The 13,937-nt window shown below is 29.7% G+C and overlaps 1 protein-coding gene across 1 annotated transcript; it reads right to left on the bottom strand.

The window, feature by feature from the left end:
- Nucleotides 1-10,131: 10,131 nt before the first annotated feature.
- LOC123908906 (scarecrow-like protein 3) lies at nucleotides 10,132-12,967 on the bottom strand. The gene has a single exon (XM_045959634.1). The coding sequence runs from the start codon at nucleotides 11,862-11,864 to the stop codon at nucleotides 10,416-10,418; it is 1,449 nt and encodes a 482-aa protein (XP_045815590.1). The 5' UTR covers nucleotides 11,865-12,967; the 3' UTR covers nucleotides 10,132-10,415.
- Between the last annotated feature and the right edge of the window lie 970 nt (nucleotides 12,968-13,937).

Below are 13,937 nucleotides of genomic sequence, written 5' to 3'. Positions count from 1 at the left end.
ATATTTAATTTTAGTAGAATGGACAGATAAACCAACATAATTATGTTTATATTATATTTATTTATCTGTACATTCTACAACGGTAATAAACAGTAACAGTGTCGGTAAATTTACTATTCACCAACGGTACGATTTATCATTTAACAGTAACTTTATTCATTATAAAAAGATATATGTTTTTTCAGTAATCACATATCATTCAGCATTTTCATGATGTCTAAGCTTATACTATTCGTCATCACTCTTCTTTCTTTTCTACTTTTATTTATTGATGTGATCAAAGTTGAAGAAATAGGTTACTTTTTACTGATAATTGCTGTAATTACCGTCATACCCTTATTAATTTTAGCTTGGATTGCTCATTATGCTTGGATGAATTGATTATTGTCAAGTAATGTATTCTACTTATTACTTTATTTTAAAGGAATATATTCTTTTTAAGTGATTCTGATTCTCCCATTTTATTCTGATTCTATTCCGTTTATATTCTCATAAAAAAAAATTATTTATATGATAATGATTATTCTTAGTTATTTTAAAAAGAATATATTCTTTATAATTATGTTCATTATATTTTGATTCTGATTCTCTAATTTTATTCTGATTCTATTCCATTTATTTCTCATAAAAACTTTGATTTATATTTTTATCTCATTTCTTCGCACCTCATCTTATAAACCAACTTAAAATTTTCGTATAAAAATGTTTAATGTTTTTTTTATTCTATTGGAACATTCCAAACAAATATTATTTTATATAGAAACATTACTAAAATGAGATAACAAACAATTGTTAACTTTTACATTTAAACTGGCCATTATACATCACGGCCCACGTGAACCCCATCCACAAATCAGAACCGTACGACTATGTTCAAGAGAATATGGTTGGAAGGCCAAATACAGCTTTATTATTTCTCCAGATATGGATTTTTTTTCCGATTTGTTCTATAAAATTTGTTGGGTTTTCTTTTTTTATTTTTATAATTACGTTATAGGAATGCTAAATTTTGCTAAACAAAATCATTATTTGGAGAGAGTATTAATAGACAGATAAATGATTTAATTGATTAATAAGTAATTATGTTTAATTAGACTTAACAGTAATTATTGATTTCGTAATGTCCCCGTTTGACATATTTATTTTTTACTTTTCTACATCTCTTTAAAAGAAATAGAGAAGTAAAAAATTATATTTGGCCTTATTTCTACTTAGAAGAATTAGAAAAATAAAATAAAGAAGTATAAAACAACGAGAAGTTAGTTCGAGCACAATTTTTTACTGATTTACTACTTATAAGGAGAAGAAAAAAAGTGAAAAATGAGTAGGATCAAACTGTATCTATGTTTAATTGTATTATTATTTATTTTATTCAATTGAAAAAATTAGCTTTGCGTACTCTCTATTCTTTTTTATATTAAACTAAAAACTGACATTCAGGGGCTGTTTGAAGAAAAATTGATTTAATAAAAAAAAATTGTCAAGATTATTTTCTTACGTTACATTCCCCCCTTCATCTAACTCGAACCAAATAGACTCTCAAATAACAAATTTATTAAGGGAAATACCATTTTGGATATTTTCTAGGATACATAGAGGGATCTGGATTTCCTGCAGTGTATTTTGCACGCAGTTTCACGTTGTTTTGGATTTCGGCCGTTAGATTAAAATTAGATGTTCCGGATTATATATTAATAAAATCAACTGTTTGTAATCTGAACCATTCATTTATGATCGGACGGCTGAGATCCGAAACCGCGTGAAACTGCGTGAAAAATTTACTGCATGAAATCCTATTCCATACATAGAGGGGTTGGTTTTGATCGATCATTAATAGCTCAGCTACTTATATATGTTTGTAGGTTTTTTTTTTTAACCATGGTAGATTTTAGTTTCGTATATGGGATATTTGTTGGTATCGATTATATATACAAGATTATGATCGAATGACACCAAGATTTAAAAATTAATTTCACAACAAATTTCATCCGTTGGTTTCATTTGATCCAAATGTTTAAATCTATTACTAAACAAAACATGTGGACCAAATCGTACCCTATCATCTATAATCAATAACAAATATTTTATCATTAAAATCGCAATTATACTACTTCCTTATTTGCTTCCTTATTTTGGTAGCATGACTTATGTTTTTCAAGTTCGAATCACAGGAATGCCAAACCTCGTGCTTTAGTTTGTCCCATGACTATTTTTAAGAAAAATTATTAAATTTGTCATATGCCTTTCTGAATCATCCATAGCTGATAATTACCTTCTTTTATTTCATGTTTATTAAAATTGTATTTAAATTAAATTTTATGAAAATAAAACTCATTGCTCTTATAAGAGAGAGTTCATAAAAAAAACGAAGAGACAACTAATAAAGAATACTAATTAGTAGTAAAATAAAAACGAATTAACACTACGAAACCAGTAGGAAATTCCATAATTTAAGCTCTGCTATGTTTTTATGAGCTAATAAAAAAAATCGAGGAAATAAAAACGGAAACACGGATAATGAATTTATGATGATAATTTTTCTTTTAATTAGATGATAGAGAGAGTATTTGGTGGTCCACAAATCCTAGCTCAATCGGCAGAAATGCCGAAATTGCTAGTGTCGGACGTCGGGATCGATGTTCGAACCCTGGTCACTCCACTTTGTGTGTGTGAGTTTTCATTGGCTTTGCACCGGTGTAATTTATATATATATATATATATATATATATATATATATATATATATATATATATATAATTCAATAGTATTTGATTGACATAAACAGTGTTATTTATTCCAATCAACGACTTAGCAGATCAATATTTTTCCATTCAACTATACCAATTTCAACAAGGAAATATTTTGGGTGATTCCATTTTTATTGTTTGAATTTTAGTCATCCTTAGTGGGTCCTATATGTTTCAAATTTTTATTTTTTTTATTTTTATCTCTATATGTTTCAAAGTTTCATTATAAATATGTCATATTATGTATGATATTCATTATATCCCCCTTTCATCAATCCCATAAAAAATGGATAATAAATATGAACACCTTATTGATGTATTACCAAAGGCATCTTTCATCACTCTTTTTTTAGTTAATCAGGTTATTTTATAATTTTATATTTATTGTAATTGGTTGTTGGTTATACTGCTTGGTGTATTATTCTGTGTTATTTTTAATGTGGAGTAGTTGGCTTATTTTAATTATTACTATGATTGTAGGAATTTGGTGAAATTGAGCCAAAATTCATGGACAAGTTTTCTCAAAGATTGAGTTCTTCTTGGGAGATATCTAATTTTGTCGACAAAAGCCTTATTGTAACTTCAAATCTAAGTATTTCTCAACCTCTTATTACATTTGGTTGGAAGGAGATGCCAAATGTATTTGAGTTTTATGGAGATCAATTTGTCAAATTAGGATACTATGGCAATGATATTTTTCGTTTAATTTCGATTAGTCCTCTTAAATATAACTTTGATATTCCTGTTTATCATAGTCGTTCAATGAGATATGGATCTACTTGGAATTATTCTGTTCGTTTAACGGACGATACCATAAACAAGCCTTATCTGGTAAGATTTTGTTTGTTTGCTTTTTTTTTTTAAATATATTTTTAATGATTTGTGTATCTATTTACAACTTTTTTGTTTAATTTTCACATGTTAGAGTATATTCAACCACTTTGAAGGATACGTTCGATTTCACAAATCTCAGAATATAATTGTGCGTTGTGACAGTGGACTTATTATTTCTTTTGATGTTGCATCTACCGAAGATCCATTTGTGACAACTTCTATTGGACTCGCTTGGAATGATTTTTGTAAAATCAATAATTTCCATGCAGGTGATACATTGCGTTTCAAATTTGACGTCGTCAACCCAAATAACGTGGCTCACGTTTACAAAATTGATGTATGAACTAGCATCATGTTGTAGTGCATTTCAGTAAAATGCGCACAATCTCTTGATTCTATTTTTAGTTATTTATATGAGTTTTTATTTTCAACTTCCTTTGTTATCGGTTAACTTTTATCCAATATTAATGATATCATTTCAACTTAAATATAAAATAGTATTATATTATTTTATTATTTTTGTTTAATTAGCATTATTACTTGAAATTTGTTGTTTTTATAAAGAAAAACAAAAATATTTACATTTAAAATATTGAAAAATAACTTTTATTGACACGTCGTACATCATGAATAGTTTTCCCGTCTCCCGACGCTCCTTGGTACAGTCTAGCACGCTTCACAGTAGGTTGTCGGTTTTATTAATTTTTGTAATATAAGTCGAACTCCACAACGGTAACAACGCCCGTCAACAGTTATACTGTACGGTTGAATAGTATCAACATTTATCTATAAATTCCTCAATTTCATTCATAAATATACCAATCTAAAAAAACTCCCCTTCTATTTTCTAAATGGCAAAATATCTTTTACTAATGACTTCTATTCTTACCATTACTTGGATATGTTTCGTGATTTTCCACCATGAAGAATTTGGAAAAGTTAACTCATTTTTTATGGTTCTAATTGTTTTGTTCTTGCTAATCATAGCTTGGATTATGTAGAATCAGTAAGGATATGTTTAAAATTTTGTTTTGTTTTTCGTATTTTGTGTTGTTTGTCGAATAAAAGTATGTTTGTTAAATCTTAGCATGAATTATGTACTATTAGTAGGGATGTATTTAAAAATTCGTTGTAACTTTTTGTTGTTTCTTAAATTAAATTATGGTGTTCGTTGAACATAAATATTGATTTATGTATTAATTAAAGATAAGCTATTTTCTCATTTTATTTAATTATAAGAGATATATATCTTGAATTATATTTTGATTCTTATTCTAATTCTTATTCTGATTCTTATAAATTCATGTTCTATACTTATTGAGAATATTCAATAATTTATCTCTTATAAGTAAAATATTTTTACACACACCTGTTTTAAATAATTTGTTTAAAATTTAGCAAGTTATATTTGAAATTAATATCTCCAATTGGGCATGGAATTTATCAACTCCCTCATCAACTGAAATCAATTAATTAATATATTCAACAAAAATATTCAATAATTTATAATTTTTTTATATAAGAGATATATTTTGACGGTACTCATTGAGACAAATCTGACAATATTTCATATGTTAATATTGTTCTTTATACATTTGTAAAAAAATATTGTCAATTTTTTATATTAATAGTGCACACGATCAAATTGTCACAATTATGTTTGGACGGATATAGTATTGATATTATTCCTTTTATATTCCTATTCTTAATCTCGAATTTATATTTTATTTCAAATTTATTGTAACATTATTATTTCGACTGTTTTATATTTCAATTAAACTTGAGCTTGTGATTAACATTGTAACGAAAAATTATTTTTTTTCATAGAAATAGTACACATGGTTAATTATTATTTCGACCACCCTTTAATTAAATATAGTCATATTATGGAACATACTGTTTGTTTGATATCTATGAATATATCTTTCTATTTATTGTGCACTACTAAACATTGGGTACCCCTATTGTGTGTTCAGTTGGTTTATACCAAAATATGGACGATATCTTCTGAGTTGTCAATCAATTTATATTGTAATATCTCATGGTCATATATTCAGCCACATTTGTGTCTGTTTATTTATTTCTTATTTATATTTTTAGTTTTTTTTTTGAAAAATTATTTATATTTTTAGTTAAACATTGCTTATTTGGGTTTTTTTATAAGTAAATTTTTTATTTTTAGATATATTTGATACTGTATGTGATTTATAATTAAGGCTGAATATATTAGTTATTGATTGAAATTAAAAAGTGAAAATTTGCTTAAAATTTGCTTATAATTAAGATGGGATGGAGTATTTATATATAATTTTTTTTTGTGTCATTTTGTCATATATAATACATCGAAATGGTAATTGGTTTAGTTTATCTGAGTATGCAGTTAGGGACTTTATGCTCGATGTTGAAATTTAGTTATCACTGATTTTTTAAAAAATTATATATTAAATAGGGTAACTCAAATTTAAAAAACTAAATTCTTTGGTTTTTTATATATGATGATTGCCTTTTTATATATGCATTAGGACCGGGATTGTGTGAGTTTTTCCTGGAAAAGTCGGTGTACCGTTGTTTTAATCGTGTCCGTATGAATTAATAGTATTGACGCTAATTTGCCATTTGATTTGTTTTTGTTATTTAATAATACGCTTTAAAAGAAATCCTAAATCTCTTTCTTAAGTGAAATATGTCTGAGATATATTCTCCTATAAGCTCACTGACGCCTTCGAAAAATGATTGGAAAATCCAAGTTAGAGTTATTAGATTATTTGAAAATTTAAAGCGTGACGTTGATGGAAATATCAAGACAATTGAGATGCTTTTACTTGATAGTCAGGTTGATAGCTTTGACTGGAAATATAAAGACGTTGATGGATCATCATAGTTTTTTTTTTTTGACCAATACAGTTCATCACTATAGGTAATAATTATATTCCTTTGAGTCTTTAGATTATACTTTTACTCCACATGTGCTCCCAGTGAGAAGAAAAATTCTGACATATCTCATTGTTTGGTTAAATCTAGGAACAGCCATATTTATACGTATACTTCATTCATTCGATCTTAAATATAATCAAATTGTATTTAGTCTATACTTGATCAAATACGTTATAATTTTTACTAATATTTAAGATTGGAGGGAGCAGGATCCAATGCAAATATTAATTTTAATCTATAAACATACCGTATTCCTTTCGGCCTTATATGTAATTAAAAATAACTTTTTTAGATTATTTGAAAAATGGATGTATTTAGTCTAAAATTTAGTCTAAAATTTAGACTAAATACATCATTTTTTCAATGAACATAAAAATGATACTTTTGCTTAGATACGAGGCCGGAGGGAGTACCTTCTAACACTCTCCTATCTATACTCTATAAAATCATATATTCATAGATGAGATTATTCACACCAAGGTAACGTGTGCAAACCTTACTCCACAAACCTTACTCCATTTCAATGTCTTCTTCCTCAAATAATCCCACAAACCTTACTCCACTCCAAATGTTAGATCTATGGAAACTTAAAATTCCTAGCAAAATCTATAACCACACAATTAGTGCAGAAACTACTAAAGTGTCTGCAAATAGTTCCGATGAAAAAGCAATAACAATAGAACTTCATGTACAAGGATTCTATAAGCTTTTTGTTCAGCCTTTGGCTGGACTTCAACCTATACCAACCGAAAGTGATTTTATTGTATCTCCTATCTATAAATACAGTTTCAAGATTCCTCTTTTCTATCTCTCTATTTTATCTTTCATTTTATCTCGAAGGTTGGCCAATTTACCCATTAGCAAGGATTTAGCTAATTATATTGAACCCTATATTGTTGAAAATTGCATTTCAATGGGACAACAATTTGGAGAGAAAGAATTTAAGATTGTTTTTTATATTGAGGTCGTTGAAATAGATCTGGCAGATTGTGAAGATTGCGATGATTATCGTAGACGCGGTATCGTTTGATTGATATTAATGATTAATTGTTGATGGTTTTCTAGGTCTTGGTATTTTTCTTTAATATATGGTATGTAATTTTATTAAGTCGTGGAATGCCCTTATTCCTGATGATGAATATTAATTGGTTTGTAATTTACTTATAGTTAGAATTGAAATTTATCTATTTGGGTTGGTCTGTGCAGATAATAATTGTATCATTACTTTGTGATCAAATATTCAAATGTGCTAAAGTGATTCAAAAAGAAGCTAAAGGATTAAGAATATATTGGTCATCATATCTACGATCATGTGCAAGACCTCTATTCAAGATAAATATATATTATGAAATACTTTGTTTGTGATAAATCTCATGTCTCTGATGTGTTTTATCGACAAAGTTATTGAACCTGATTTATTGTCATTATGTTTGATAACTTATCATTAGCTTCAATGATTTGAAAGTTTATTTATGCTCATGCAACATGTGTCTGTAGTACGGACTTTGAATATAAATATCAATTAGTTTTAATAATCTGGTCTTACCTTTGGGAAATTTTATTTTTAATTTATTTATAAAAAATTTATCCTTTATAATTTTTACTATTTATGGTTGAAAATAATTATTAGATTATGTATTAATTAAATATTTTAATTAAACCCGTGCATCCGCACGGGTCTTACACTAGTTAGTTTAACAATACGGACTTTCAGTTTCACATGATAATTTTAGTTTTTTTTATCATACTACTTATTTTTGTTGATGCGTCGTGTTGAATGATGAGTTGACAAATGTAATTGGTTTAATTTCAATTTCCAAATAGTAAAAATTGTTATCCTGTGAGTTTAACGTAGTTGGCAGAGACATTGCATTATATATATATATATATATATATATATATGTATATATATATGTAAGGATCGGAGTTCGAACCCCGGTTATCCCACTTATCCACCTTATGAGTGAAATTTCTAGCCACTAATCTACTCGAAAAAGAAATAAATAAAAATTGTTGGGACAAAACAATCTGTCTAGGAAACACTGTATACTATCATTAAATTGATCGACATGCATTTAATTATTCATGAGGTTGATGTTCACTTGGTCCATGTTTTGACTATAAGAGCATAATGTGCTAGCTTCCCCTAACACCCTTCACACTATTATTAGTATTGGACTATTACCTCATGTCACCATTAAACAAATTTGATTTTTGATACATTGAATAAAGGCTTAAATATGTTACTAGTCCCTGCAGTTGTAGCATATTTTGGTTTTGATCCCTGCAATTTTTTTTGTTTGGTATTAGTCCTTGCACTTTGAGAAACTTTGTTTTTGGTCCTTGACATTAGTGAGTCTGTTAAAAAAAAGTGAAAGTTAACTGGAGTACCACGTGGCCCAATCATTTTATGCCACTTGGCATGGTAAAATTGTTATTTTAAAATTTAATTAAATAAAATAACAAAATTGATTTATAATTTGTTTTATTATTATTAATTAATATTAATAGAAGAAAGAATAAACAAACACAGATTCCCTTACCAAAAACAAACACAGATCCTCATCCTACCATCGCCCCCCATCACCACCTTATCACCAATCTTCACCATCACCACCTCCATTGTTAATATTATTACAAGTGTTAAAAAGGAGTGTGGGTCTGCTCAACATGAACACCAATAGAAGGTTTTGTGAAAGGGGAAGAGTGAAACCTTGAGTTTTAAATTGAACGTGAATCGAACTTATAACTTCGAAATTAACTCTAACCGGTTCTTTTATAGCCTCTGCTCGCAAATGGATGAATAAATTTCGAAATTTTGCAGTCCAATTTTGAATGAATTGAAATAGGGTAGAGTGGGTTGGTTCATGATTCCATATGAGTGCCGATGGTTTCTTAATTTGTTGTATTTGAAGGGTTTTGATGAACTATGAGTGGTGGTGATTCGATGAGTTAAGGTAGCCATGATTTTGGTGATGGTGTCTCTATGGTGATGGGGGATTGGTGGGTGGGGCGATGAAGAAGAAGACAACCATGATTTTGGTCTTTTTTTTTCTTTCATTTTAGTCACTAATTATTATTGTTAAAATAATTATAAATAACAAATTATAATTGTGCCACGTGGCATGAAATGATTGGGCCACATGGCACTCCGTTAACTTTCACTTTTTTTTAACAGACTCACTAATGTCAAGGACCAAAAACAAAGTTTCTCAAAGTGCAGGGACTAATACCAAACAAAAAAAATTGCAGGGACCAAAACCAAAATATGCTACAACTGCAGGGACTAGTAACATATTTAAGCCTTGAATAAATGATGTATATCATTTTTTTGATGGATTAAAAAACATCAAATTTGTTTAATAGTGATTGGAAGGAGTGCAATAATAAGAGTTCATATACTCAAACATAATTGTGCTAAATTTGCAAGATATTAACCGATAATTGTACTAAATTGTCTGGTTCTTTCTTAGGAAGAAAGAAAAAGTCTGATAATCTAAAATTTAGTCAAAAGGTAATTAAAGTTTGACAAACATTGTTTTAGTCAAAGATGAAAGATCAAACTCTGGTAGTCTCAATCGATTTGAAATTGCAAGTGAAGAGAAAAAGAGAGGGGTGACTGCATATACTACTATGCATTCCAAGATGATAGTAATAAACTTACATTGAACAAGTAAAATGAGAAAAATAGCTCATATACATTCAACTAGCACCATAGAGGTTAGAGTATAGGAGTTCATGAGCAATCAAATAGGGTAGCAATGTCAAGTAGGAAAATACAAGTATCTCTAAACTGATAATGGTGAATACTCATATTACCATATTTGTGAACTCTTTCATACAAACAAAGAAAAACAAAAACTAAAACCCTCTCAATACTCTACCAATCATGATTGTTAATCACTTCCTAGCTCTCCAAGCTGTTGTTGAAAACAATGACCTATCTTGCCAGCAAATTGCTACACAACCATTTTCTTCTCTCATTTTGTATCCCTCACAACCATAACTCTGCAGAAACCTTCTTGCCTGCAACATACCATAATAACTTAAAGGCACATTACCAAAACCACACAAATCAAGTCTCATAAACCACTTATCAAGCTTTTCATGTCTTTCTTTTCTTTCAGCTCCTTCACAAGCAATAATGTTCTTGATTTCTTCACCAAACAGCATCTTCTCAATCTTAAATCTTTCTAGTGATGTTCTTGACACAGTTGATTCCAAACAATCAAATAATGCTGCATAAGAATATAGAGCTTCAAGCAGCCTCTCCATCAGAGTCGAACCATTGTGATTAGAGTCCTGTTCGGTTACAACCATGACTTTCGGCGACAAACTCCACAAGGCATTGAGAAAGCTCTCGGCATTTAATGAAGCATTTGAAGATGCTGGCGACGAAGAGGATGTTGAATCGGGACTTGGAGTATATCCATTAGCCATATCTTTTTCAAGCAAATCACCTAATGACGCGCTTTGGTTCATAAGCATAACTTTTTGTAGGTGAAGTCCATTTGAGTTTCTTGACAGAAGAGGACTTTTTCTCCTTGAGGATGATGATTCATCATCCAAAGCTAAAAGGGAATGTAATTGCAGAATAGAACTTATTGCAAGTGCCTCGCCGGTTTTAACACGAAGTTTGTCGAAATCGAGATTCTCTAGCTTGCTAACAACAGGATTGAATTGGAATGGTATATCCAATTTTTCAGCTTCTTCAGAAAGCTTATGAGCCATTTGATCCAAAACCTCTTTCTGTTGATGAATACCTGTGATTCTCAAATGAGGAGGACCTTCGGGACGAGCACTCAAAACTTGTAAAAGAGCAATCCATTGTGCAGGCTCAGCAGCATTTAGATCAATAATATGAACCATTTTCTCACCTTCCATAGATTCAACAATAGCTTGATTTGTCAAAATATATGCAACCTTCAAGAAAGGGAAAAGCTCAAAAAAGTACTTCTGAACCATAACTTCTTCAGAAAGCATGATAATTCTCGTCGAATTCAAGGCTCTATGAAGTCCAGGCCAAGTTTTGAGTATCCTATCAGCAAGTGCTTCAGTGAAATATGCAGCAATTCTCTGCATAGTATCTCCATCAGGAGATGCAAGCTGAGAAATCTGTTCAAGTGTTGTGTTTGCATTTTCAAGACTACCAGAAGCTACATGGTTTGCACAAGTTAGTAACAAATGGATCAAATACAAACCCCTTTCTTCAGATTTCAATTCTCTACTAAGCCATGGATATGGAGATCCTATTCCTCCTATGCTAGGTGAAAGTGACATCATGGAAAATAACTGTAGAGGTGAACAAGTTACAGATGAAGACCCTTCTTCTTGATACATAGATTCCATTCCATGTAATGTAACAACAACAACAATCTTAATCTTAGGTTTTTTGCAAAAATCAAGGAAAGGGTTGTTGGTGATTGATTGCAAAAGGTTAAAAAAAGGATAAATTATTTATTTTTAATTAAAAAAAAAACAAGCTTTTGAGGCTCTAATATATAAACATCTTAAGAAAAAAAAAACACAAATTCAAAGAACAACGTTGAACAAAAGGAACTAGGGTATATAAAATTAAGATGAATTCAGAGTCAACTTCTGCAGATCCTACACGGAAAGTAGAGTGAGACAGATTAAAAAAAAGAAACTGAACAGAATAGTAAAACAATTTCCACCAATTCAGGGAAAATTTATGCAGGAAATTGAAGAACCCTAGAAAAAGTACATTAGAAGAATTAACAAATGGAACAAGGAAAAGCTTAATCCTTGGTGGGTTTTGTAATTGAAGAAGAAACAAGAAGAAGCCCCATAAAAATAAGAAAACTTGGTAATTGGAACTGTAATGGGGTGGTGGTAGCTATGGTTGAACAGTTTTTGGTTTGTTTGATGTGGGAGTGGAATTCAATGTTTGGACTGAGGTTGCTTATTCAAGGATGTTGATCATGGCAACCTTGTGTTGAAGGGTCCATTTTGTCTTTATTGTTTTGTTGTATGTAATTAGTGAGTGGAGTATGGAATTGGTGAGAGTGTGACTCTAGGTTGTTTCTGTCTTTATGTCTATAAAACTGTCTTTTCTCTCTCTACAAAATTTTTGTTTCTTTTCTAAAAAAAACTTCCAATTAAGATGTTTTCTTTTGTCTTTACATTAGGTGGATAGGGAATCGAGGCTGGCCTAAGAGTTTTTAATATTCTCTAGGTTTGCTAGAATCCAAACATGCCTTAGCAAAGACAAACATTGCTCTTTGTTTTGTTTCTTAGTGGGGGAGAGTGTGAGAATGGCAAGAAAGCTTTTTAAATACTTCCTAATTTTTCTTTTGTTTTTATCATAGGACTTCGTCTCGATACTGGGTCTCAAATCGAGTACCTCGAGGTTGAAGAACAAATCCTCAACCAAATGACCTCTCAGAAAACAAGCATTATAGGACTTCGTCAAGCATTACAGGACTTAATTTATCGATAAAAACTAACTTGTGCATGATACAAAGACATGTCTCAGATGTACAGATGTACGCCATAAAATTGGCTTTATTTTCAAAGGCAAATGACCATACAGTTGGTATTATCTTTCTTTATTTACTATTAAGACAAACAGACAAGGATGTTAAGGAAAAAAACAAAAGTGGATTGTACGCTTATCTCTATTTGTGGATTCTTAGGTGGCACTTAAGAACACCTCATATACTAGCTTCCATTTTTCTTAGGAATTGCCAATTCTTTTGGGAAAATACCAAACCCAAATAAATGACACCACACTCACTTGCTTGGTTAGGTGCCGTGTATTCATACTAGACAAGATAACTCTGTTGGCTTCTAATTACAAACTAGTACTAGTATGGCATCAATGTCTTTTAATTTTTTACTTATAGTTCTTTTTGGGTTAATATATAGGTACGAAATTTTCACCGGACTAATCTTGAATATGTGCAATAATATATGAGGTGTGTTCTTTTGTTTTGGTTGAATATTTTTCAATATGCTGAAGTCAAGAATTTTACTCATCGTCCATTTAAAAGACTCATATCTCTTATTATTATTTAGACTAATTATTTTTTTTTTAGTAAATAGACGAAGTGATGAAGTCATTAAAACTCACACACACAAGTTGCAAAAATCTTAAACGACATTCATTTTGAGATGGAGGAAGAATATTTCTAATGCTATTTTGCATATTTCCTTTTTTTTTCCATTTATTTCATGCACTATATACCCGGTAGGAATTATATATGTATAAGTTGTAATTATTTAAACATCAAAATATAGATATATGAGATATAAAAAAATTAGGGTGAAAAATTAATGTCTCACAGAAAAGACTTTAAGACTCAAAAAAAACTTATAATGCATATTTAAAAAATACTTATACACACAAAAACTATTAAAAAAAATAAAAATTTACATAAAAACATTGTTGTACTATATCCT

This window comes from Trifolium pratense, linkage group LG2, assembly GCF_020283565.1.
Source record: "Trifolium pratense cultivar HEN17-A07 linkage group LG2, ARS_RC_1.1, whole genome shotgun sequence".
NCBI lineage: Eukaryota > Viridiplantae > Streptophyta > Magnoliopsida > Fabales > Fabaceae > Trifolium > Trifolium pratense.
This window is presented reverse-complemented; position numbering and strand designations above follow the sequence as displayed.

Bases quoted from the DNA above. Each gene is read 5' to 3' on its own strand.
- LOC123908906 (XM_045959634.1), bottom strand. From the start codon at position 11,864: ATGGAATCTATGTATCAAGAAGAAGGGTCTTCATCTGTAACTTGTTCA.